This window comes from Epinephelus fuscoguttatus, linkage group LG8 (assembly GCF_011397635.1).
Source record: "Epinephelus fuscoguttatus linkage group LG8, E.fuscoguttatus.final_Chr_v1".
Classification (NCBI taxonomy): Eukaryota; Metazoa; Chordata; class Actinopteri; order Perciformes; family Serranidae; genus Epinephelus; species Epinephelus fuscoguttatus.
Window position 1 is genome coordinate 17,440,895 of NC_064759.1, and position 27,734 is coordinate 17,468,628.

The following is a 27,734-nucleotide window of genomic DNA, read 5'->3' on the forward strand; positions in this document are numbered from 1 at the left end:
ATGTCTGCCTGTATCTCCTTTGGTAATACAATATCTTTAAGGCCCCCAAAACAACTATCTGTGTCTCACAGTTAAACATGAGATAATGCAATATTGATGTCTCCTTGTCTTTGCTATAACGCAATACTGGGCCCATTCTGGCTGGACACGCTAACATGATGGGCCGATGGTGCCCTCGCACTTAAAAGAATTACAGTGATCCTGTAATAAATTTTGGAGGGATGCTACACAAATACAGAGTCCCTAAAGGAAGCTAGTCGGGTTAGTGAAACCAGAGGAGTTAAAAACACTCCCAGAGTAGCACCAGGTCACATTTCAGACTAAGTATTCAGCAAAAGATTCACAACAAGTCCAGATGGGATGTGATTATTTTTCATTTATGCATCTTTATGCATTTGGATTTTGAGAGAGGGATTCAAGGTGGCCCCTATTTAAAATGTTGCCTCTGTGAATCATTGTACTCTTAAGTTGTTTATTCATATGATTCATTTTAAGGTTAATGTAAATGAAATAAAAGCAAAAGGAAAGTCTTAGAATTCCCCAAATTCTAAGCACAAAATCTTTTACGGTATTGTACAAAAAGCGACATCTTTATATATGGGAGATAAGTGCAAAATAAATGTGACCACGCCTGGAGAGCTGCATTACACGTTTAGTATGTGCTATTTTGGTTGAGGTCAGGAACAACTTTTAGAGAAGAGACATTTCCCTTTGTGTAATTAGGTCAAATTTACACGAGGTCAGGCTCTTTGAAGCACAATCACCCCCCTTTGTGTTTATGACAGAGGCTCGAATATGAGAGGAGAGAAATAATTAGAGGACAGGATGAAGACTTAAAAAAAAGACAAACAGTGGGACACGGGAGGAGTGTCAGTTAGAAGCTGAATGAAGAAGGGGGTAAAGGGTGAGGAGAGGGGAGGGGAGCGAGAGGAGAGGGAGGGGGCAGACAGACAGGCTGGGGGAGCGATTATAGCAGGGTTTATGTATGAGCTATTGATTGAGTCGGTGGTGACTTCTTGAGTGGTTAATTCGGGAAGTGAGAGCGATAGAGAGAGTAACTCACTGACCAGAGAGGGGAGGGTGCGGGTGAATGGTGGGGGGGATAAAGAGAGAGGGTGATGAGGATGAGTGGAGAGGGAGAGAAGTGCATTTCCTCAGGTTAAAGTGTGGAAAACAAGACGCTACTTTGCAAGGGATGATGGTGGAGTTTTAGTGACGGATAAGGGGTTTATTAACCCTTGTGTTCTGTTTGAAATGTGCTTTTGTTTCTCGTTGTTTTCGGGTCCCACAGGCCGGAGTGCTGCATGTGTCATGATAATATATTGCTCCTTATTCCAAATCCAATATGCAGAGAAGTATTGAATGACCTCCCATTCCCTGGCTTGAGATTAATGTGTCATTTCATGTGTCAGACTTCTGAAATTTAACCTCACATCACATTCTGGGTTTGTTGCATCTTATACTTCATTCTGCTTAACTCAGACCTGTTGTCCTTGTACGTGGACACTTTTTGTGCCATCTAATGGCAGCAAAGGCACAATACACTCATCCATGTAAAAACAAGATAGCGGCCATCTCTGCCAAGTCAGTCTGCAGCCGATCCTGACACAAAAATGGACAAGGTCCAAAACCTGATCACATTCAATGGCTGAAACTTGTTAATTTATCATTGAGAATGTTTGTTGGTTGATGTGGCAACGAATATGACCAATTTTAGCAACAGTAACAAGCTTTTATTATCTTCTCGTTTGAGGACATTGGGACCAATTAGGTGCAACGGACTGTTCCTACAGACAAAATTACAGTCCTAGCTTGAGGTATGGATCAAGGAAAATTCACAGAGTGTTTCTAAATTAGACTTGTTGCATTATTTGTAATTTAGTTTTTGCACAACAGGTCATCAGTTTTATACTTTACACACTTGTGTCCACTAAGATAATCCCATCGTCCCCAAATGAGGACATCATTTCTTCTCATCAATACTTCTTCCTGTTTATAGACAGTGTCTGGTTTTTTTTTATAATTATCAGGTCCTACTGATCCCAAATAGCCAGGAGACATTAAAAATGTGTACTAAACAGAAGCTGAAGTCTCAGGAGGGGATCAGGAGTTATATTAATAAGCAAACATTAGAATTTTAGGAGGCGTCATTGACTATCAATGTAATATGGCAATTCTGTGTGTTTTTTGGACTGTTAAAAGGCTCCCAGGATCCTATACAGGACATTAAACGGGAAACTACATTGTTGTAATATTCATACAGTGTGTAAAAGTAAATTCTAGTGATCTTGTATCACTAGTTTATTGCAGAACTATAGTTGTTCTAAGCAATTTATTCACAATCTCCAAAACAAAATTAGCCTACCTCCATTTTAAGACAATTTTGTTGCCTTTTTCAAACTCTTTCCCAGATATTGCAACCTCCTCCCCCCTTATCTCCATCACACACACACTCACACACACACACACACCTCCTCGGTCTCTACAGGCGTGAAGTTGAGCCCATAGGACACTCATCTGCTCGCTGGAAACAACAGATGGTTTCCTTGTTCTCGCCGTATCACCTTGTCTGAGGAAGTCAAAATCAAGAGCAACAACTTGGCCTAAGAAGCAAGGTGGCGCGCGCGTGCGCGTCCGCGTGCGAGGAGACAGTGTGGAGGATATCTGTCACGGCCTATAGACAGATGGGTTATTATTCTAAGTGTGTCCGATGCATATTCGCATCGAGAAGTTTCGTTAGCGATGCTTCTCTCATCGTTTGTTTGCTGGTAGGATATCCTGCAGTCAAATTCCTAAAAGCTGCGCGCGTGCGTCGGCTACGTGTTTTTTTTTTTTTTTTTTGCGTAAACGTGTGTGTGTGTGTGTGTGTGTGTGTGTGTGTGTGTGTGTGTGAAGGTCAGCTCGCCGGCGCAGTTTCTTTTCCTATTTCTCTTCCCTCTCGCGCAGGTTTTGATCTCTCAGCCGCGAGATCAAAGGCGCTCTCTGGCTATTAGTCAGCGCGAGCCATTGATCCCTCATCGATCCACGCGAGACACAGCCGCCCCGTGAACACCGCGCGAGGCTCCCCAAAGCTCCTCCCGCGCGTCCGGAGAGAGGGAGAGAGAGCGCGAGCAGGAGAGAAGGAGAACGTAAAAGAGGGAGGTGGAGCAATGTGTGTGTGTGTGTGTGTGTGTGTGCGTGCGTGCGTGCGTGCGTGTGCGTGTGTGTGTGTGTGTGTGTGTGTGTATTTTCTACTGGCGCGGGCAGAGCCAAACTCGAGCTTTTTCTTTGCCGCGGGACATGAAACAATGAGGCTCGAGCCGGTTTTAATAAAGCGCGCTTTCCCTCCTTTCAACTCTGGCGCGAGGCGGACGAGCCGGCAGCGGAGAGCGATCGATAATTAATGACGATGAATAATTTAACCCTATCGATTGATACTTTTTTCTTCATCCTTTTTTCCCCTTCTTTTCCTTATTTTCTTAAGGCCCGCGTTCCATACCACACTAATACCGTTTTCACGCGCTCACATCCTCATCTCCACTCACCTCCTCTTAAACTTGTTGGAGTTCTCCACCTTTAATGAAAGCCTCCAAAAAGCAGGTTTCCTTATTTATCAGAAGATCCCATTTATGACCCGAACAGGCTCAACATCACCCTGAATCATTAGAGCTCCAAAACTTCTTCACATGAATGAAACTGGACTTTCATTGGACCAGGCTGGTGATATTCTATATTTATCTTTCTGTCATTGATCCTTTTTAAGTTTGTGTGCCTTTATTTCTCCTTCAGTGTATCTGAAAATGATTGATAACATCAGAATAACTATAGCACTTGCGTCTGTCTTGGCCAGACTAGGAAAATTCTAAATTTTTTGGCAAATTTTACCCAAACTGGAACAAATTGCGCAGTTATTGAGCCCATGACTGAAATAATACAATAAATTAAATCGGTCTTAAAAGAAATCTCTGTTTCAAGGCTTAAATAATAAAGCAGGGAGATAATTATGTAAAGTTCTTCCTAATGACAAATCCCATGAAGACACCAAAACTTACAGAGCATTAGTCTTTCATTACTCTACAACTTCTCTACCCTTTCAGCACCAAGCCAATTCATCCCTATTGAAGATGTCAACCTTTAAAAATTGGTCTCAAGTATTTCACTTATTTAACAGACTAAGAAATTTCTTAAATATTGGCAAATTTTACCCAAACTGGAACAAATTGGTGGTATCTATTTTCAGGCAAGGATTGATACACATTTGGTGACCCAGTGAGCGTTTATGGCACCAGGAGAGAGTACAGATATGTGGTGGCTATGTTCATTTTAACAAAGGAGTAGATTTTGAGAGGGGACATAGGGCAAATGTTCCCCTCAGTATTTAAAACATGTGCATTTTGACAAAATTAAAGACATTTAATTGATGCAGAAAAGATACAAATCGGTGCCTCTATCATCTACTACTACTCTTTCATCTTACTCAAATGGAACTCAACAAAGCCTCCCCCATTTACACAACAGATCAGAGAGATGATGATATTCACTAGGAGGATCTCAAGCAAAGTTTTATACAACTTTGTCCCCTTTTATAGGATACATAGTCTTTGCTTGAGTTAAACCTTAATATCACAATATACTGGTGCTCCTTTAACCACTTTAATTATAGCATTGAGACATTAAAGAAGAGAATTTACAATCTGATCTCTTCATAATCTTACATCTTGCACACATTCTGTTCTGTATATTGATTTGTCTTTGCTAGACTGTGAATACAGAAGACTAGATTGGCTGATGTCAACTGTAACTCTGCACCTTTTCCCTTAATGGAAAAATCAAAATAAAGTCTATTTACAAAAAAAAAAACAAAAAAAAAAAAAGAAATGAGATACACTGTTGAACTGCCATGTTCATTTTAATTCACATTTCGGGGGTGTTGGAAATGTTTTTCAAACACTTTATTTTCTGCATTCCAGTGAATATTTGTGCCTTTTCTGCATCAATTAAAAGTATTTTTTTGTCAAGTATACTTATTGGCTTTTTGAGCAGCACAACACTGGTCTGCACAACCATCAAGAATAAAAACAAAGATTAAGATATGAATTCAAAACAGCAGTGCAATCCATAGGTGCAGCATCTATAAGTCAATCAAGCAAAATGCTTGCAAGTGTTGAAGCCACAGTGTAGTTTGTGGAGTGAAGCAAACAGGTCAGGTATTCCAGAGGAAAACACTACATGATTATCTTACACCAGTTTGCCTTAGAAGGTGGTTTGTCACTTATCCAACAATAGCATCTTGACACAGGTGACCCAGGAGTAAAGAGACAGGATTCATACACAAAGCAACACCAAGAATTTTCCCCATATCCTGTAGAATGTCTACCCAGTATGCTTGAATTTTAGGACAGAGCCAGACACTAATTAAATGTCCTTAATTTTGTTATAATGAAAGTCTTCTGCTTCTTTAATGTTTTTTCTGGGGGGAGACAAATGCACATGTTCTAAATATTGAGGGGGACATTTGCCCTGTGTCCCCCCCGAAATCTATGCCTCTGTTAAACTGAACACAGCCACCACATAGCCATACTCTCTCCTGGTACCATAAACACTCACTGGGTCACCAAATGTGTATCAATCCATGGCTGAAAATAGACCCCAACAATTGCTTAATGTGTTCCAGTTTGGGTAAAATTTGGCAAAAAAAAGAAATTTCTCAGCCTGTTAAATATGTGAAATACTTAAGACCAATTTTTAAAGGATGATGTCTTCAGAAGGGATGAATTGGCTTTTGGGTTGAGAAGCTACAGAGTAAGACTAATGCCTTGCCAGTTTTGGTCTTTTCATGGGATTCGTTGTCAGGAAGTACAATATACTATAATGCCAGCCTTATTTTTTAAACCTTGAAACTGAGGTCTGTTATTGGACCAATTTATTTTATAGTGGGAAGAAATGTTTCCCATTTTTTTCAGCTGTTTCACTTACAGGCTCAATAATTGTCATTTGTCATACATCTGAGTTTTTAAACATATATTCAAGCCTATTATCCATTTAAACATCACATTGGCTTCACCGTTACCACATCGGCTGGTACAGGTAGTGTGTATGGCTATTTCTAACTGAACCGCACTGAATGATATTCTGTTTTGGCAGCTCTGTCAGGTGATGGCCTGTCTCTCGGTGTGAAGGACTCAGTATTAGCTTTGCCCCTGCAGTGTGGAGTAATGGGTGCTCTGTGGGAGAACAAGCAGAGTCACAGAGCCTCAGTACTCCTGTAACTATACATCTTGGTTAAATGTACTGACAGTACTGCACTGCTGTCTGTTCCTATTACAGCGTTGCACTGAATTCTCAGTCTGTCATATGGCAGTATGATGTACTGTGTGTAGGTTATATAGAGCTCATGGTACAAAGAAGCCAACATGTGGAAATGTAGGTGCAACAGAGGTATAGGCCAGTGTAGTGTTGGTGTAAGCAATCGGTGATGTGATTTTTTATCACATCACAGATACAATTTTTGGTGTTGGTGTTATAGGAAACATAATTTTAACGGGAGGGAAACACTATTAGATGGCGTACTGTACTTCAACACACCTGTATGTGCACAATGCCCCTATTTTTGCCCCGTCACACACTTCACATCACGCAATGAGTCTGCACTGTTAAACCAGGACCTTGAAAGCTATGGAAGAATGGGAAAATGCAAGTGTAAGGACAAACAACTTAAGAGAATAACAACTATTACTTGTGGCGATTAAAGCCAGAGCCTGGGAATGTTTACGAAGCAAACTGCGCCGTATGTCGAGGTGCTTCAAATGTGGTAAAATGGGGATCAGGGCCGTAAGCACAGGAAGTATCATCAGGGTCATTTTGACTGTTCATTTTGAATCAACATCAATTTGTTTACTTGGAAAGAGTATATTTTCTCTTTTGGTGTGTGTTTCCATCACAAGTTTGGTCTTAAATTTCATTTAAAGTGGTATAAAAAAAGGCCTTAGATTTAAAGCCTTAAATTTAACTTATTTGTACCTGTAGAGACCCTGCGTGCAGGAGATTTGGAAAAGGACAGATAGGTTGGTCGCTGACATATTTTTAAGATGACGTGAGTTATTGTTTGCCAGGAAAGACCAATGATAATGCTCCTCTGTTTATATTATCTTTGTAAAGCTACGTGCCACACCAAAGTAACTAACCTGACTTTCTACGCTTTCTACGGTTTCTACTTCCATCGCAGGTTTGGTCTTAAATTTTATTTAAAGTGGTATTAAAAAGGTCTTACAAAGTCTTAAATTTAACTTGTTAATACTTGAACTTGATTTATTTATGGATCTATGAAACACACAAATTTAAATTTAAGAGAACACTTATTTCTAGTCCCAAGACAGACATGTGATATAAGGTAAATTAAACAATAGAATCTGTTTCTCAGCGCACATTTAATCCCTTGAGTTTTACAGTGTATTTCATATATAGTGACAGCCCTGTTTTTTTTTTTTTGCAAAATTTTTACACGTCAGTGGATCTACAAGGGCAGCTAATTGTTGAAGTTTTGGGTGAGTTCAAAGTTTAAAAAAAAAATGTATTTGCAAACGTTAAGACATATCTTAAACTCCATACTCACATATCATGGGACCAATTTTATTTTTTTTGTACAAGAAAGAAGTAGATATTTAGGATTAGATAGATATTATGCTATATGTTTAGAGGTAAAATATGTTTTAAAAACCTGATATAAAACAACTTGATTAAAAAAACATCTATAAATAATTCATTTTTTTTCCTCTTGTATGACCAATTGGAAATGCTATTTCATAATTTAGGCAAGCCATTCAGCTCAATCAGAAGAATTACAGGGCATTGTAGTGATAACATTTGATTTAACGTTGACTCTTCTCTTTAACATTTGGATGGACAGGTTCTTTTTCCCTCTTCCTGACCAAACCTCCCCCTCCTCCTCCTCCTCATCCTCCTCCTTCTCTTCTCTCTCTCTCCCCTCCTTGTTTCTCCTCTCTCCTTCTTTCCATCTCCTCTAACAAACCCATAGCAGAGTCCCTCTGTTCTTCCACCCTGAGGCTGACCAGTGTGTCAGAGCTAACCAGGGAGAGGAACAGAGAGAGAGGGAAAGACAGAGATAGCGGGAGAGAGGCAAGTATAGAGAAAGGGAGAGAGAGAGGGTTCAGTTGGGCCTCTTTCAGGGGCAACCAAAAAAAGGAAGATGAGACAGATGTACAGAGCCCGTTTCATCTAGTGGAAAAAGAAAGCGGGAGAGGCCAGACTCTTCATGCCTCTCATATTTTTCTATCTTTTTATATCGTGACCCATCACTCTTTCCTTCTTTAGACAGCACTGGAGATATAATGTTGCCTGAATGTCAGGCTGCCCCCCTTCCTCCCTCTACCCCAGTCACTCTGCAGAATTTCAAAACATAGTTGGTACTACAGTATATTCCGCACACTGTTTCCTTTTCGCTCCCGTCAGTGGCCCACTAACCTCCACAACTGTGCCAGTTCTGTTGACGGGCCTGGTCCTATAGATTACCAGCCTGGTTGCAAACTTCTATCAGTATGTATACTTAAGTCGTGTTTGGTAAGATGTTGCACTCAAAATACGCATCCATTTACAAATCTCTTTTAAACACCCAAAACTCATCAAATTCTGGCTTATGAACTCTTTTGAAAATGCTTCTAATTTTGTTTTGGTCCATTTTTCCTGGACAATATTTTGTTGCCAGACTAATGTTGCATCAAGTTCGCAGCTAAAACTAAAACTAATGACCTTAATTTCATATAGCTTTCCACATGTTTTTTAAAAACTCTTAACCCTGACTTATTCATGATTACGAATAGAGATGTTCGGATACCATTTTTGCCTTCCCGATTCCAATACCTGAACTTGCGTATTGGCTGTTAACAACTACTCATCCATTGTGTTAAAAAACAAATTAACAGCTGTATCAAATTCTCACTCCGACCTCGTCGCATATTGATGTCTGGTCATGGACTTTCCACGTCTAGATAAGACATGCAAGGTACCCGGAGTACGTTGGTTGTTCATGGTCTGGGACGCTGTATCAAGTTCTGCCTGTTACATGCATTGTCTTCTGTCAAAATACACTTCCGTTTTTACAGGAAATCTAACATTTACATACAGTCTCTTTAAAATAAATGCGCTACGTCAGTACAACACTGCGAATTGACATTTTTTTTCCTTCAACAACAAAAACACGTGGTTAGGTCAAGGAAAAAATAACAGGGTTTGGCTTTAGAATCTTACAGTACCAGAACACCACTCTCTTGGGTGAAAGTCGGTCTTTGTTGGAGCCATGCTGTCGGACTTTCGCCACCTTAACTTTCCTCCTTGTCCCACTGCTTTCCCCCCGACGTGTTAAACTATAACGGCACCTGGCTGTGTATCATGCCTATGTTAAGGGACCGTTTTTTTCATTGTTTTTTTTTCAAGTGTCAGATTTCGACGACTTAAGAGTGAGAGCGGGCTCGCTGTAAACTACTACTCCTGCATGGATGTGCAATGATTGCTTTCATTATTGTGTGGCATGTCTCAGGTTAAACCCTTTGTAAAACGTGTACAAATACATACAGAGAAGAAATGCCATAGAAATTTCTCTTATTATCTGATCTTAACTTTTGCTTATGGCTCATGTTGCACTCTTTACCGGATATCAGTTCTTTTTTGTGGCTCTAAAACAACAGTTGACGGGCAACTTCCTGTGTAGGTTACTGTTTAAGAGCAGCAAAGAGGAACTGATTTTTTTATCGGGGTGTGTAACTACTTGAAAGTTTAGTGATAAATTACTAGTATCGGATAGGTGCATCATCAATACCCGATCCAGTGTTTCAGGCAGTATCGGATTAATTTCCTAAACTGGCATCAGTACAGAACAACTCTAATTATGAGCAGACAGGCTGTGTTACCTCAGCAGGTTTATTTCATTCAGTAAAATTCAGGTGACTTTATATACCTCAATAAACTTAATAAAAATGTGACTTCACTAAAACAAGTATGCAACAAAGAACTGACAAAATGCTTTACAGGCAAAAGAAAAGAGAAATAAGGCAAACAGACAAACATATAAGGAGACAAAGAGTGATGAATAGACAGATGTACTTTATTGATCCAAAGTTAGGAAATTCTTTAAGACAACAAAAGTATAAACAGCAAAAGTTCTAAAATCAAGAAAAAACAAGTTCAATGCTGCTGTAATCAATATTTTTATATTCAGAGATGATTAAATGACTGTACACAATGTGAAAGGGGTGATGTAGTGATGAACCTGCAGAGAATCATGAACAGTGTGCAGTTTCCTTTAGTCTCACAGAGTGTGTGAGAAGGCTTCTAAAACCCACTGTAAACTACCTGTCCAACAATAATCGACAGCAGACAAAGCAGAAGTGGAACATTCAGCGGCTTAACAACCATATATTTGCTCATGAGATGGAGAGAAATATAGAGCTAAAAGGGAGTGAATTTGAGACTTACTTTGATTTGATTTGACTTCACTTTATTGTCAAAAAAAAATCTAAAATGTGTCTTGCGTTCCAGGACGTCAACTCTTTCACATAAATACAAAAAGAACATTTAATCAAACTACAAAATCACACTACAAATGCTAGGAATCACATCAGACATTACTTAAAGTGGATGCAGTGCAACAAATTAGTCATTCATATTACATTCAATGTTCCACCAAAGTACGCTGAGGCTACTTAGAGGCCATATTTGGATTTAATAGGTTGACAGACTGAGGAACAAAAGACTGCTTCAACCTGTTCAGTCTAGCCTGTGAGACTCTGAATCTTCTGTGTGATGGTAAAAGCTGATACCCTTCAAATAATAAAAAGTGGGGTCAGACGTAATATTACCTGCCAGAGACAACATTCTTTTAGTACACGTAGCTTAAAAACTTTACTCAAGTGTTTGACCCACAGTGCTCAAGCAGATACGTACAAGTCAGGGGGCACCCCATGTACAGAGGCTGTGTCCTTGCCGCAGCAGCTGTGGGTTTGATTTGAACCCACAGACCTTTGCTGCATGTCATCCCCACCTTCTCTTCCCTGTCAGGCTGTATCTGTCCTATCAAATAACGGTAAAAAAGAGCCAAAAATATCTTACAAAAAAGACACGTACAAGTCTAGCCAGTCTGGCTTTAAGGTGAACAGAGACAACTTTTCCATGCACTTGCTGCACAGCACTCAACAGCAGGATGTGTTTGTTTGCTCCAGATGATAATTATGATATATACATGTCAATATGAATGCTCCAAATGAATGCTAATGATGCTCTGTGTTTGCTGGAGGTGTGAATATGCAGCTGCGGGCTAACCTGTTCACCATATCAACCTTATGGTGAAAATATGTAAATGTTGAGTTTACAGATTGTTTCCATTTTTCCCCACAAGACCCCAAAATCACTTACTGCAGGATTAAAGATGATTTTTAAAGATGTGTAGTGACCTTTCTGAGACTTTCTAAGACATTACACTTCGGCCATGACCAGCCATTGACCTAATGTGAGTGTGAAGCCTTTGCGTCCTTGTTGTCGTGTCCTAAAAACATAGTTAAACTGTCACTAAAACCAGCCGACTCTTTCAACTCAATGAATTATCAAAAGCCTCTGACTCATCAACACACCAGAGGGTTCAGCAGGGATGTGTGTTTGCTAAAACTAGTGTGGGCCCACACTCGACAACATGTGGAGGAGCACAGCTGAGGTTTCCTTTGAGTGGAGAAGGTGCTATTGTCAACATGTGAATGTACATGGCAACACCGTGCCCTCTATTGTATGTATTTACCATTGTCACCGGTAACTGTGTGATCCATCATCCAGACTTTGTAGGTGGCCTTTTGTGGGAGAGAGGTCCTTTGTTTGGACTGTTGTGTCCACAGTTGCATTTGTGTTTTTGTCTGCGCACATCTCTGCGCTCAATCAGCACCGTCTTCAGTAAACAAAGTGCATTCTCTCTTTCAGCTCGGTGAGATGTGTGTTAGTGTGTCTATATTGATTCAGTCAATATCTATGGGCTCCATGTCTTACTTTGTGTGCTGCTCCTCACTGTGTGTGCGCGTCGGCTACCTGAATACCTGTGTATTTGTGGCATATCTGCTTGAGACTGTGTTTACTGTGCATGTACAATCCATTACAATCTGCGAGTGTCTGTATCTGACAGTCTGTGCGTGCGTGTGTGTGTGTGTGTGTGTGTGTGTGTGTGTGTGTGTGTGTGTGTGTGTGTAAGAGTGTGTGCGAACGAGGAACAGTATTCCCTGGGCTGCTAGTTATAATGTTTCTGGGGGTGATGGGGGGAACTTGAAAGCCCTGCGCTGCCCAAATCAAAACTAACAAGGAAATGATGGGGGCTCCTTTATCTCCTCTCTGGCCTGGGGGGCCGAGGGGGGCGAGAACGGGAGACTGGGGAAGGGAAGGAGGGGAGGAGGAGGGAGGGAGGGGAGGCAGGAGGAGGACGAAGAGGAGGAGGAGGAGGGGGGCCTGCCTGGCTTCCTCTTTGATTTGTAAAAAATGCATTACCTCCGAAATCAAACGGAAAATTACTGCGCCGAAGCAAAACACACAGAGCAGGAAGAGAGGGAGAGAAAAGGAGATGGGTGGGGCGGGGGAGCAGACAGTGGATAGGTGTGTGTGAATAGAAAGGAGGTGGGAAAGAGGAAAGGAGGATTCACCTGTATACTCAGGCTGCTGGATAGGAAAATGGAGGATGGATATGGATGTAGGCGGTGTGTAGGTGGTATGAGAGGTAGCTGGCGAGACCCTGACAGATAGGAGCACACATATAGTATGTTATCCTCGGAGGAGACGAGCTTATACATGCGGCGGACCACGAGAATATGGCAAATGTAACAGATGATGCAGTATTGATGACCTGTAGCCCACAGGGAAGAGGAAACTTATAGATTACTACCTCGAACACAAGGAATATCTTATTTTTTAAAGACTACAGCCAATCTCCACTGAGGCCTTCAGTCAGATGTACAGGTTATATCAACTTTTAATGGAAGGACGTTTCAGAAGAGAGAGCCGTTTCTAATTGTGCGAAGGCCAATGTGGGTTTTGATATCCTGCTGGTGCGCTGAATACAAACGATCTAACAGGCTACGTGTTGTATAGTTTTGTGGAAGAAAAAAAAATCCCACATGAAAATGGGGAGCTTTTTGTGAAGACACAACTGTTATTTGAACCCTGGTGATAACTTTGACTCATTACGGGAAAGTGAGCACAGGCAAAGACACAAGGCCGACAGAAGAAGATAAAAAAATAAGAAATAACATGAATGATATGAAGAGAAAAAAAATGTGAGTGAGATAGGATGAATGCCAACTCTATATTTGAAGACAGAAGGAGCGGCTTGAAAACAAGAAAGATGAAGAGAGGGAGGAGAGAGTGAGAGGGGCCACAATCCAAAGGCTAGAAGCAGGGTGAGAGCCAGCGATGGATAGATAGATAGATGGTGTCGGTCAGAGAGAGAGAGAGAAATGCCTGGAGTTAGCAATAATAATTTATACAAACACACCTTAATAATTCACGTTCCATTTCAATGCTGGAGGGAAAATCCAAAATTCACAGAGCATAATTAAATAGAGGCAGAGAGTGAAGGGAGAGATAGAGAGGCCAGCATTAAAGATACCAGTGTAGCAGCAGGGCATCTCTTCCATCTGAGCTTTGTAAAACAACCCTGATGAAACTGTGATATCCAAACTAGATCACGTCTCATGGTCCCATCGCTCGTCATGGAAACACTGAAAATCTCCTTACCTCCTCCTGTCAGCAGACGTCTATATGCGTTTCTGTCGGAGGCGTTATAATTATCAGCTGTCATTTAACGCACACATTCTTTTTTGGGATGTGCTCAAATACACTGCGTGCGTATAAAAAAAAGGGAGCGTGACACAGTGTGACAGATTGGAAGTCAAAAGTTTTTTCGAGGTTTTCGTGCATACCTGTGGTGCCTTCACAGGTATGCTGCTCACTGTCTTTGTAAAAACAAATGTCAGGTGAGATATTAAAGGGATACTTCACCTACAAAATGAAAAATTGTAAATCAGTTAGTCATGCAGTGTTTCCTCAAATTCATGACAAAACCTTTTTCTCACATGCCTCTACGGAAAACGGCAAACATATTGATTCATTGATTGATTGGGATCCACATTCAACAACAGCAAAACTATATCAAAACATATGTTTACAAAATTTCACGTCTGCCTTTGAAGGGAGCATAGATACGTTTTCATTTCAGTTTTAAATTGTAACATAGACTTGGATAATACAGCAAGAGTTTTGTGAAAGTTTGTAAACATATGTTTTGACATAGCTTTGCTGTTGTAACGTGGTCCCTAATCAATCAATAATCAATATGTTTCCCGTTTTCCGAGGAGGCATGTGAGAGAAACAAAGTTTTCTCCATAAATTCAAGGTGACACGGCATGACTGATTTACAAATGGTCATTACGTGTGTGAAATATTCCTTTAAAAACAAAAACTGAAACACTTCTTTGACAGATTTGAGTTTAAGAGATACATTTTAATCACTTTTGTCGAATGCAGCTGTATACACTTTGTATTTTTTGGTCCTTTGTGATATTGAATATGAAAGTGTTCAGCGAACATCAATATATTCATCACTATATTTGTTGACTTTAACTTTCAGATGATCACGTAACCTACCATGAAGCTTATTATGCGTCTTTTTTATTTCAAATATTAATTAAAACCTGTTGTTATTGACCAGTGGTGGGAAGCACTGAAAGTATTGTGCTAAGTATGATTTTAAGGTACTTAAGTATTTCCATTTTATGCCACTTTATACTTTGTCCGTAGGTGTAGATTTTGAGGTGACGCAGAGGACATGTACCCCTCTATATTTAAAACGGTGCATTTGTCTCCCCAAATAAAAACATGAACATAACAGAGGCTCTTATTTTCACAAGATTAAAGACATTTACACTATTAATTGATGCAGAGAAAACACAGATTTGGGAATAAAAAATCACCAGAATGCAGGAAATGATGCTCAAAATTTTCAGCCAGAGGACCCCAAAGCCGCCCTTTCACATGTGGACTCCGCCACCAATGTTGAAATGAAACCTACGCCCTTGCCTTGTGCATTTGTCGGTTATTGAATGCAGCTAGGTGAAACTAAGGCAGTCTAAAACAATAATAGAATAAATCCTGCTTCCTTCATGAAGGTTATAATGAGGTGTTTTAGATGGGCTGTTGATTTACCTTTATGGTAAATTTGGAGGCTGTAGTTGTGCTCATGCTGAATTGTATTGGGTTACACTGTGAGGCGTTTCTTTTATTTACCCTATCTTCATTGGTTTAAATGCCTAAATCGCGTAACGAACAAAGCCTTTCCTTTCCTTGACCATATTAGTTTCTGCAGCTAGTGGCAGTGCACCTGAACATAACGTTGCACACAGAGATTTTTGCCCTAGTGTGTCGTTTTTGAATTTAAAACCTCCACCGAGGAATAGCCAAACCACATTATACATTAAAAGCTCCTGTTTTAAATTTATAATATGGCTCAACTCTAACTTGGTTTTCAAAAGTCTATTTAATTTCTCCTGTTCATAAATGCACTATTGGGATGTCCACCGTGTTGCATCAGACACAGCCGCAGGTGGCCACACAAGATCACATCCATCAAACACCTGATCTCTACCAAAGACATATGAAACATAACCTTGCCATATTTCACATCGATTTAAAGTATGTTTTTGAACTCATATTGCGCCCTTAGACCCTTATGCAATACCTCCATTTTCAACAAAGTTTACACTCTTCAACTTCAGCTCAGTGGAATAACCCTGCTGGCTAGCTGTGTCTGGCTTTAGCAGATGTTTTTCTATGAGATGTCTCTCCTCCTGTTTTCACCTTTTTCAGAATGTACAAATTCACACGCCAAAGTCAAGTAATCATTGTTTACTGACTGTCTTTGTCCTCTGTGCCATCTCTTTGTTTCGTTCCAGGTGTTGTGGAGGTATGGACTGTAACTGCGTCAGTGATTTGCTGCTCCCTCCGGTGCCAGCACTCTGGACGCCAGGTCAGTCCCACCATCAAGCTCATGCAAGGGGTATAATTTCTTTTTTTGCATCAATTTATCATGCACACATCTTCAAACACATCTCTAATTCTTGACCCAGGTCACGTGTGTGAATTGAGTGTAACCAGCCAAATTTCAGTTTATGATAAAAACATAACCATCATCACGAAAATCAGAGATACGTGTTAAAAATGCAACTAAAACTTTCAGCTTTTTAAAAAAAGTTAACCATACACATGCACATTGGTAAACAAATTCAGTCTCTGGTAGTAATTGGTTGTATTTCTAATGTTTTTACAAGGCTAGTTAGTGCCAGGTTCACTGTGGGATGAAAAAAGCTACTTAACTCCGTCTATGATGTGCATACATTCGACTTCTAAGAATTAGAGCCCGAGCAGCATCAATCAGATCTCTCCCAGCGAGCTGTCATCACTCCGCTGACCAATCTGTTGAGGCTAGAGGGCATTAGCGCAGACTAACATTGCTCAAGGCACGTGCTGTGATATTAAACACATCATCCCTCACCTCCATCACTCATCAGTCATCCAGACAGTGGTCCCCCCGGCACACAGCGGGACAAATGACAGGCCCTAACCTCATCCTCCCCTCTTTCCTGCTCCCTCTGCCCAGGGTTCGCCTTCCCAGACTGGGCCTACAAGCCCGAGTCGAGCCCCGGGTCCAGACAGATCCAGCTGTGGCACTTCATCCTGGAGCTGCTGCAGAAGGAGGAGTATCAGGGGGTGATCGCGTGGCAGGGCGACTACGGAGAGTTTGTCATCAAGGACCCAGACGAGGTGGCTCGGCTGTGGGGGATAAGGAAATGCAAACCTCACATGAATTACGACAAGCTGAGCAGGGCGCTGAGGTATGTGTCTGTACATGATGTGTTGAATGTCAAGCAATAACACTGCTGGTATCAGATAAATCAAGATGTTTATCGCGCAACGGTTTACATAAATTGTTTACTCTTGTTTATCTGAGTCCTCACTTAATGTCTCTCTTTTTCATGTTGGTTTAATGGAAAGATAAAGGTGGGACTTTTCCTGGGGAACGTCAATACCCTCAATTTCTCCTTATCTGTGGACATCCTAATGGAAAGTTCACCATTGAGCTGCCAAATAAAAAATTCAATAGGGATTTCAAAATTAAGCCCCAGTTTGAAATTGCTTGGACTTCTTCTCCAGAGTGGAGTACGGGGAAACTGCTCGGCACCGAACTTGCCGAAGGTGATTAAAGCAATACCGTTCACACTCCATACCTTCAGCAGTTTACACCCCCAACTGCACACACAGTTCTCTTATGCAAATACTCACTACCCCGACTTGTTCCCCCTACCCCACCCCCCTCCCTCTGCTTTCCTTTGGCCTCTTGTTAATGGGGGCTGTCGTCAGAGTCTAATTGTTATGAATTGGCTGGGGCCACAATTAGCCTTCTTAATTAGCCTCACTTAATTGCTCAATTAAGGGCCACGGCACAATTGCCACGCAAAGCAAAACACGTACACATCATTGCACTGGGCGCAGCCACTGTGGATACATGCTGATACTTACATGCTGCTGTGTTTGTTGATATTCTGCGTCTGCATAATGAGGCGTTGCTCACCGGTGTTTAATGCTGAGGTTGTCTAATGCATTCTGTATTCGCTGCACCCACTGTGGTCACTTTAAAACAAAGAAGTGCTCAAAGAAACGGCGTCCGAGATTTAAACTTCTGTCTCGCGATAAGACATCGGCAGGTTTTTCAATTTGCCCCCTCCCCTCCCCTCACCCCCACCTGAGCGCTCGGCTCCTCTACCTGATCCAGATGGCTCCATGTTTTGCCTTTACCGCTGATCAACCCCGCATCCTGGCAGACTGTACATTGTGACACCTCAGTGGGTGGCACAGGAAACAGGCATGACGACGGCTCTACATGCCCAGCGGGAGACACCTGAGGTCGTTGCCATGGAGACTCCTCTTGTTGTCTTTTGAAAACGGAGGCAGACTCTCAGCGTCATCTACATTTACACATCACCTGGGTTGGATATCATGTTTCAGAGCCCAAATTGCTTCAGATGATTCAAAGAAATAACTCATTTATCGGTAAACTCAGTAAATTATTTTCACTCCAGCAGTGACAAATATATATTTTTCCGAATAAAATCCTTTTATTAACGTAGTATAAAATATGCGTACTTACTCATTTTATGGCATCAATATTTTTAAAGATCATAATAGTATCTTTTCATTTATTTTAATGCCATAATCCATATCATATTATATCATAATCTAATACCCATATTAGATTTTGAGTTGATATAATTTTGCAAACACTGAAAGTACTATTTTCTTTTGTTGTTTTTGTTCTAACGTTGACTTTATGTTAAGGGTTTGAGGCTCAAAGGGATTCGGCTTTTTGTCTTTTTGTCTGTTAACAGCTGAATAAAATTTCCCTTTAAAGAACCATATTGTATTGAATCAAGGCAGTCAGACATGAATTGATTTGAGCAAGGCGGAGATGAATAAAAACAGTGGGAAATCAGCATAGCTCTTGTCCTACAGCGCTGAAGTTGTTTACTTATTCGTTTCTGTTAGCGCTCAAACACAAAACCTTGATGCGAGCATTATATTAATCCTTCCCTCCTCTTTTCCTTTTCCTCTTCCTTTTCCCTTTATCCTTTATCCCCCCCACTCCATCCCTCCTTCGATATCCTCTCCTCCTCCTCTGCAGGTATTACTACAATAAGCGCATTTTGCACAAAACCAAAGGAAAGCGTTTCACCTACAAGTTTAACTTCAGTAAGGTGGTGTTGGTGAACTACCCCATCCTGGACATGGCCAACTCTCCCTTCTTCCTGGCCCAGAACCACTTCAATGGGGGCTCCACGGCACCAGACTGCACCCCAGAGGTACGAAGGGTAGGATGAAGGGACTGGGAAGGGAGGAAATGGAAAAGGAAGGTATTTTTTGTAAGATAAATATGCAGATAATGAAGTGTAAATTATATAGAAAAACTGACACATACAGACTGAAATCTAAATTATACCCATATTTTATTTAACTCCTTGATGTTAGAGTGTGTGGCAATGAAAATGTCATTTAAATACACAGGGAATTTAACAAAAGAGAAAACTGGACCAAAGAAAAAAGGAGAAGAAACAGCGAGACACGGTGCTCCACTCCTTAATTTTTTATTAATAGTGATTTAATTCAGGTAACTGAAATCCATTTCAGTCTAGTGATTTTGCTGTTGTATTTCTGAGGCCCCTGCTGTGCGTTCGCTTTTTACAAGAGAATGGATGGTAATCATCATTTCTATCTTTCATTCACGTCTCTAATAGTGATTGTAATAGAATACTTATTATTTGTCCAGAGAGACTGTAAAATTTTTACGGAGATAAATGGTTTAAGATCGCAGAGAGAAAGAAGAATGTCCTAATTTAGTCTAAAAATAATGTTATAACTTCACTTTTAAAGTGAAAAGATATTAAGAAAAAATGAACAGATTAATTTAAATGTGTTAAATCTCACATTGCATTTTGGATATGGCTGCACATGGTAATTGGTAATTTTATTTTAAGCATCTGATGTCCTAGAAAGTACACGCAACTTGAAAGTACAGTAGGAGAGAATCATCCATCATTTGTCTGTGCCATCCTTAAGATGGGATAAGGAGACACAGACTCTGAAGGAGACAGTGGAGGGAGGACGGTTTTAACTTGTCCTTAAAACAAAAGAAGACGTTATCCCCTCCTTCTCTCATCCCCGTCTCCGATGGCGTATCCATCTGTCATCGATTGAAAATGAAAGAAATAGAAAGCAAAGGGGTCGCGTCAGATCAGATCAATGGCGGGTCATTAATGCGGTTTGTTAAGCAACGCAGATCTTGCTGCTCGGGAGTACAGTCTCACCTTTCAAACTTGGGGCTGCGGGGTGACAGATACTATTGATCCAAAGTCCTGCTAGGGGGGAAACAAAATCCCCCCTCTGTCCCCTTGATTCCTGAGATTCAACTGTTCCATTTATTTTTACCTTGCCTCCTTCTCCTTCACAGATTTTTGCACAGACAGAAAAGATACGCGCGCACCGACACACACAGCTGCTCTACATCCTGAACGGATGTCATTCCCTCAGATCTCAGTCCTATTCGTCCTGTGTCCCTCCACGCAGGACGAAGGCCCACAATCCCCCTCTCCCCTCGTCATTTGTCCTTTGTGCCCACAATCTTAATCGCTGGTCTCCATTTGACTCTGTACTCTTCCTGCCTTTGAGTCTCTGAGCCTCCGCGTCCTCCTACCTCCCTTTTTACCCCAAGTCCCACGATACCCCTTTTTATCCTGTCCTTGCTGCGACTCTGTCACTGTTTGCATCACACTCTGCAGGGCACTGCTGTCAACATACGACTACTCGCCGTGCAACGCAGCAGCGCCATCAGGGTGGATTTATAGCAATGTGTGTGTGCTCTATTTGGGAAGTAGGCAAACTAATTTTAATCTTTTTCCACTCTCTTTTATTTCTCCCCTTTTTCGTCTCCCAGGCCATACAGTCCCTGTTTCCTCGTTTACCAGACTCTGGCAGGGGAACATCCCTGTTTGATCGAGGCACCACTGCACCAGGGCCCGAAGGAGACAAGCTGAGGCTGGATGCATTCCCCTTCCTCGGTTCAGGTGAGCTAATAGAGGGAGAAAAGTTTGTCAGAAACTCTGAGTGCCAGTGCAAAAAGCAGGAATCTTTCTGTATCCCAGAGACAAAGCCTTCTTCGTGAGGAAGGAGACAGCTTGTATTGAGGGTGCACGAGGCGTACAGGCAGCAAACAGACCTCCTTAAACAAAGGGAGGAGGAGGAGAAGGTAGAGGGAAAGAGGAGAGCGGGGAGAGGAATGAGGATATGGGGAGGCATGAACATTTATTGTTAAAGGAAATAAGAGAGATGGCTGTCCCATCGCAGCCCGCAGTGAGGCTGTGCTTCAGGTGAGAGAGACCAGGTTAGCTTGTGAATTATGCATCTCAGCGGTGGTAAGAAACAAGGTGAAGGCTGGAGAAACCTTCCACCTTTTCAACACAGTTCTCCGCTTTTGTCCCCTTCTTTCTCTACATGTCGACGAACGCGGCATCAATTTGTGTACATAATTATCAGTGCATATGCGTTAATGCATCTGTCTTTGTTTGCACCTCTGCATGCTCTTTTTACGTGCATCAGAATGTGTGCGAATGTGCAGAGCTGGAGAGGCAGTGTGTAAACAGATCACACACACATGCACTCCTCATCACACAACCTGCCCCCCATCCCTCCTTCCCTCCTCCTCCTCCCCCACTCTGTTTGTCCTCAGGTCCTATTCCCCCCTTCTTCCCTTCTCACCCTCCTCTCCCTCCCATGTGTCCCTGCTGTCCTAATCCCTTCCCAGGCAGGAAGGCCCTAATTGAGGGTGCAGGCTTCAGTTTGTGGCCTGTGGGCGCCCATTACTGTGTTTTCATAAGCAAGTGAGGCCTGCCTGACTGATTCAATATTCATGTGTCTGCCAGCTACTCCTGGCCCAGCACGCAGAGACTTCACCACTGTCAAATTAGCCCTGCATAGTAAATAACAGAGTGAGATAGAGAGAGTGAGGAAGGCTGAGAGAGGTGGAGGGTGCAGCCGAGAGAGGGAATCTTTGAGTTGGTTGTCAGTTGGAAGGAAGTACAGTAGGTGGTGAGGCAATGCTTTTGTTTGTTCATTAAAATTGAATTCCAGCATCACCTCAAATTTACCCCCTTTTTTCTGTTACCGAGCGATGCTCACAAGGAACTGAGTAAGATGCGGTGCTATATTTAATTTGCCTCCATCTTAAGGTTTTTGCTTAATCTGAAATGATGCGGTGACACGCGAGAACACTCAGGGAACAGGAGATCGACAGTTTGCAAGTTTCCTCCCTGTCAGTTGCTTAACCTCTGGAAGCACACAGACCAGGGTGCTGATGCATTCTTTATTATTTCTCTGCTACATTTTTCAACAAGGTGACTGTCACCGCTGTGATGATGTGCAGCTGTGGCTTCCCATCTCCTTTTTTTAACATACAAGAATACATACTACAATGTTTGGAGGATGTAAACTCTGCTTGATGGGATTTTTTTTTTCCGCTGCAGTGCAGAATCTTTGTGTTCACATCTGGTTTTCGGCAGTGTGAGGTGGTAGCACTGCTCAGTTCTGGCATGCATAAATGAACCATCAGGTTTTTTTTTTTTTTTGTTGAAAGCAGCCGTGCCAGAATCGGCCCCTGTGGCTTCTGATTAGAATTGCTAATACCGATGAGCATAATTAGTGAACATTCTTGGATGTTGTATGTCAAGAAACCTTTGGCCCCTCTGAGAGCTAACCTCCATCTCTGGATTTTCTCTGTCCTAGGTGCCCCGTGCTACACCAAACCCCCGTCCCTGCTGGGCCCGTACCCTCGCAACCCACCCTTTGACTACCCCTGGGGCTTCAACCCTTACCTCCCAGGGGCCTTCTCTCTCAATAACTGCCCCAAACTGCCCCCTGGCTCCCTCTACCCCTCCCAGTTTTACCCCAACCCTTTGCAGAGCAGCCTTTCCCAGCTGCCTCACCCCTTCTCCTCCCTGCTACCCCCAGCAGAGGCAGGTGGGGGTGAGAGGGGAGCGGCAGGGCAAACCGGAGGGACAAACGGCACAGCGGGTGGTCAGCCAGTCAGACTCTGCCTGCCACCGTACCCGGGGACCCTGACGATGGGTCGGACGGACATTGGCAACGGGGCGGCAATAGGGGAGAGGGAAAGGGTGGAGGCCAACACTCCAGGTGTGGGGCTGAATTTGGGGCTGGGAGCGGTCGGCGTGGGAGCCGGGACTGGGACGGGCCAGCAGAGCCCCACAGAGAGGAGAGGAGGGATGAAGCAGGACCCAGAGTCAGACTCAGACCTGGAGATCACAGATCTGAGCGACTGCAGCTCGGAGAACGAAAACGAGCATGAATTCGGCATCAGGAAGGAATCCAGCTTGGCGACCCGATCACAGATAGTGCTGGATGGAAAGAAAGGGAGCGTGCTGCCACCCATCTCCTCTCTTCCCCCGACAGTGTCCCCGCATCCTCTGAAGAGCCTGATGCCCATCAGTCCCCCGCCCCCGTCCCTTCCTCCGTCACTTTCCCCCTCCATGGCTCTGCATGAAAGACACAGGGAGACAGAGACTCTCAAAATGATACACAGCTAATACATTTTCTCCCGCGTCCACCATCTTGCCCGTCTGTGCTCTGATAACTCTCTTTTTCTCTTCTTTCTTTTCTCGGAGACACTTTTCTGTGTTAAATTGTCAACTCCACAATCACTTTCGATAGATACTTTTTTCCAGGAAAGGCAGTTATGTTCTATACTTCTGAAATTACTGTTTCCCTGTTTGCTGTGTAAGTTTTTAACTTGCCCACAGTCCATTACACCACCGTCTCTCGTCCATCTCAGAATATATGGGGCGTACAGTTTTCAGAGTATCGGCTGTCTGCATCGCCATCTTGTCCTTTCTGTTTTGATCTCTCACACCAAATGATCGCTCCATGCTTTGTAGACTTGTTTTACGCGTTGCCAGCAGGACTCTACAATTTGCTGTCTGCAGCCGAGCTATGATAGAAGGCACTGAGGTGGTAAATTGCAACACAGCAATGCCTGCCTTGACAAACATTAACAAACAACATCCCTATACTAACAGAACAGAACAACAAATAATGCTCAGATCGATCCAATTTTACAGATTTGTCCTGTAATTCTTGAGATTTGGACTATATATATAAATATATAATCACTATGACTTTTGAGACATAGTCAAATACTGCCACCCAGTGGTCCTTTCACTCAATGTCTCCTTCATCATCTTCCTCCGTAATCCTGTGAGTACAATTGTTGCCCCTGAGTTTATTTTGCACTTACTTTTATGTGATATTGTTTCTTGCAGGTTAATTTAAATGTTGAAACCCATATTTTTTAATAGTGTTACCTGTGATAGTCTGTGAATATTTATTTTGTCCTGTGGTTCAAGTATCTTTCTGCACATTTTCTAAAAGGAAAGAAAAAGAGAGCAGAGGGAGCCGGACCAACCTAGAAATTTGTATGAATATTTCAGTGTATATATTTTATTATGGTGTACATTACATTTAATTATTATTCACTATGATAAGATTTAGCTGTATTGTTGTGATTTAATTCAGTATTTAAACATGTTGGAAAAATTATAAGCTTAGGTGTATCAAAGTTTAAATTATTAATGGCAGACGATCTGCACTCTGAAGATGTTTTTCTATGATGAGGACAGAGTTCACACTGGGAATTGTGTCTGATTTTCTCGACCCCAATTAATTGTGCCCTTCGGTCATTTTTGCCAGACGCCCAACGTACGAACCCTTTGGGTTAAAAAATATGCCGGTAGACTTATTTTTATAGTTAGCATTCACCCAGTGTAACTGTACTGTAATTAGTCAAATGTGAATAATATTGGTCTTTGCATTTTCTTTTTTAAATCCTTCCCCGAAAATCTGTTTTGATTATTTTTCAATCAGTACTTTTTGTCCATGCCAGCAGCAGAGCAATCGGTTTTGCTTGAGGACATTAAAAGAAAAAAAGAAAACTGTTTACGTTTGCAAATCTAATGACCAACGTCCCTCCTGCGGCCCCGTCTCTCAGCACAGAGTGAACACTACACCATATTGTACAGCTTCATAGCCTTTATAGCCTATGGTTTGTCAAACAGTGGCGGTATACGATTAGTTGTGAAAGCTCTATTGTAAAGTTAATGTAAAGCTCTATGTTTGTTGAGTTGCTACGGGAAAGGCCTCCAGTCACCTCCACGTGGAGTTCACGAAACTAACAGCTGTAAATACTGTTTCCTTTGTGTGTGTATGTGTGTGTACACATCCAAAAATGACAATGCAGTGGTTTTACCTGTCATCTCTCTTTGTTTTACTGTAAAGAGGAAAAATGGAAAATGCAAAAAAGAAGAAAAAGATTAATATCTTCAAAAGCAATAAACATTATTCTGGATAGTGGACTGTTGTTGACTGTGAGTTTGTTGAATGTACACAGTGTGTGACATCGAGCAGCAAAACGAAAGGTGGACACCACAGTATTTTTAATATTTGGAATTAAACTAAATATTTCTGTCCGAACACTTTATATTTCCTGTAGTAAATAATTTCTGTTATAGATCAGTCAGATGTGACATCTGTGCCAAATTCAAATTTTGGTATTGTTTTAAAATCTACAAAAAACAAAGTCACAAAGAAAAAAGGAATTTAACTGCACTGATAGAAATAATGATGTAATTCTTACCACACTGTAAAGAAATTAAGAAATAAAAGTTCAATTTCAGCACAGCAAATTTGTGTGGCTTCCTGTAAAACCGCCCATATTTTGTCCTCATTTAATTCAATTAACAAAAGTATTTTTTTAATGATTTGAGAATGACTGATACAAGTAATATATAGATTTAAAACCCTAATAGTGTTGTGTATTTTTACAACTTGCTCCTGATCTAGTGATTAAAATCTTCCTGATTTACTTGCATTTCATACAACATCCCTATGAAAACACACATTTATGCCATAGTAATAATAATAATAATAATAATAATGAAAACAATGATAACAAAAGTATTAACACAGTTGTAGCCATCACATTGAACATGTACCTGAATTCCTAGGATGCCTGCTGAAGGTGTCATGACCTTTCAGACACACATTTTTTGGGCTTGTATTTTATTACTTTTGTATAGGTGTGTATGCAATAACTCCAATTAATGTCAAAAAAAAAAAAAAAAAAACATTCAACACATGCTGATAATTTCAGACACTAAACAGTATATTTTTCCTTTATCTCAATGTCTCACCACCAATCTGGTAATTACTAGTGTGAATCCAAATCCAGGTTGTGACACAGCATCTGAGTGAGGGACAAATGAGGTTTGAAAACATATTTTAATTACACTCACACAGTTTGGACATGAACAGCACGACCGAGGAATGTTTGTACATTCTCACAGTCGATGAAAAAAAATGTATAACCTCCTCAGCTATCACATCTACAGTTTCAAGTCGTCACACACGCCACCTGAAATGTGTGATGTAATCAAGGTTATGAGCATGATGAAAGCGAAGAGGAGTGAACCTGATGGGGAAAGCAGACACAGAGGTTGAGTGTAGTTAGGAAGCATGGGCGTAGGTATCGGGGGGACGCAGAGGACGTGTCCTCCTCAGTGTCGGACATTTACTCTGACAAAATTAAAGATATTCACACAATAAAGTGTTGCAGAGAAGGCACAGATTGGTGCATAGAAATATCACCAGAATACCAGAAATTACATGTTCAAGATTTTCCGATGGCGGACCCCAAGACCCCCAGTTTCACATGTGTCCCCCACAATATTAAAGAACACTTACGCTTTTGTTAGGGCATGACAAAGTCCCTGATAAACTGTAATTCACCAGCTTCAGCTTGTTTTGCTGTGTTTTGTCTGTATTTATTTTATTGTATGTCTCTTTTTCACCTCATTTAATCTTCTTTCTTGACTGTCTAAATGTCTCTGCACTTGTTTCTACTTGTTCCCTTATCAACTTATTACACAATAAAGGTCAAAAAGAAAAGTAATTCACTATCATCAGCACAACAGCTCAGCCTGGACTCTTCACCACCAAATTAGATAGGGAGAAACTGCACACTGTGTCAACCTGTAATGCATATATAAAACTGGACACAAGCAAACAGTGTTTATTTCAGGACATAAAAGAAATCTGAGTGTCTACAATTCCATAAAACTAAATGTAATGAAGATCACCTGCTGTTTCCAAGGTCAAAAACAAACCCCCTTTATTGAGGATTTTTTTAATATAGATGCAATTTTACGTCATTACTTTGGGAGCACAGGTCAAACTGTGAGGTCAGTCCCACTAAGTCAAACAGCAGATGTGCAGGCGACCAGGTTGTGCCTGTGTTTCTCCACAAGGTGGCGTAAGGAGGCTGGAGTAGAGGTTAGACCAGTGGGTGTCCAGGCAGGTAGTAAAGTTTGATTTGAGCAATTCAACTCTGCAGACAGTTTCTTTGATTTCCCGACAGACATGTTCTTTACGGTGCATTAACATGTGTGCATTGTATTTAAATTAGAGCACATCTGTGGAAAAAAAAAAAGACAAAAGAAAGTGGAATAAATTATGCTTGATGTAGGTTGTTTAGGAACATATAAGAGGAAGAAGCATATTTTCTGATAGGTGCAGGCATCTCAGAGACAAATGTGCAACAGCTTTCCATTGCAGGAAATTAGAGAATAATTATCAAAGCATCAGTAAAGTGTTGGACAGCAGATCGGAGCAGTGTTGCAAAGTGCATGAAACAGTCAAAACACTTCATATAACATACTTTAGACTCATATTTTGTTGAGACTAACATGAAATGCACATGTACAAACACTTATAGAATATTTACACTGAGTGTGGCACAAGGTGAGGGCTGAATGGGGACGAGTTACTGTGTAACACAGTGCGGAAACAAGCTTTTCACACGGTTTGCTTTTTTAGAAAACTTTGTCAGTGGAGCCAAAAGGCACAACTAAGCGAAGAGTTACATTTGAAGCAGTTTTAATGTTGTTGTAATTTATATTTTTTGCGCCATATCTTTACTTTGTATCCGCCGTGTGTCGGTCCCCTGCGCTTTTTTTTTTTTTTTTTTTTTTTTTTTTGATGTGTACTTCCGCGTA

The 27,734-nt window shown here is 41.4% G+C and overlaps 1 protein-coding gene across 1 annotated transcript in view; it reads left to right on the plus strand.

Moving 5' to 3' along the window:
- erfl1 (Ets2 repressor factor like 1) overlaps positions 1-24,891 on the plus strand; it is a 44,070-nt gene extending 19,179 nt beyond the window's left edge. Inside the window, exons 2-6 of the mRNA XM_049583849.1 lie at positions 15,966-16,039; positions 16,670-16,904; positions 18,749-18,926; positions 20,555-20,684; positions 22,399-24,891. Coding sequence (XP_049439806.1) covers positions 15,979-16,039; positions 16,670-16,904; positions 18,749-18,926; positions 20,555-20,684; positions 22,399-23,216 — 1,422 coding nt within the window. The 5' untranslated portion in view covers positions 15,966-15,978 and the 3' untranslated portion in view covers positions 23,217-24,891. The remainder of the gene's footprint in view (positions 1-15,965; positions 16,040-16,669; positions 16,905-18,748; positions 18,927-20,554; positions 20,685-22,398) is intronic.
- Positions 24,892-27,734: the final 2,843 nt, after the last annotated feature.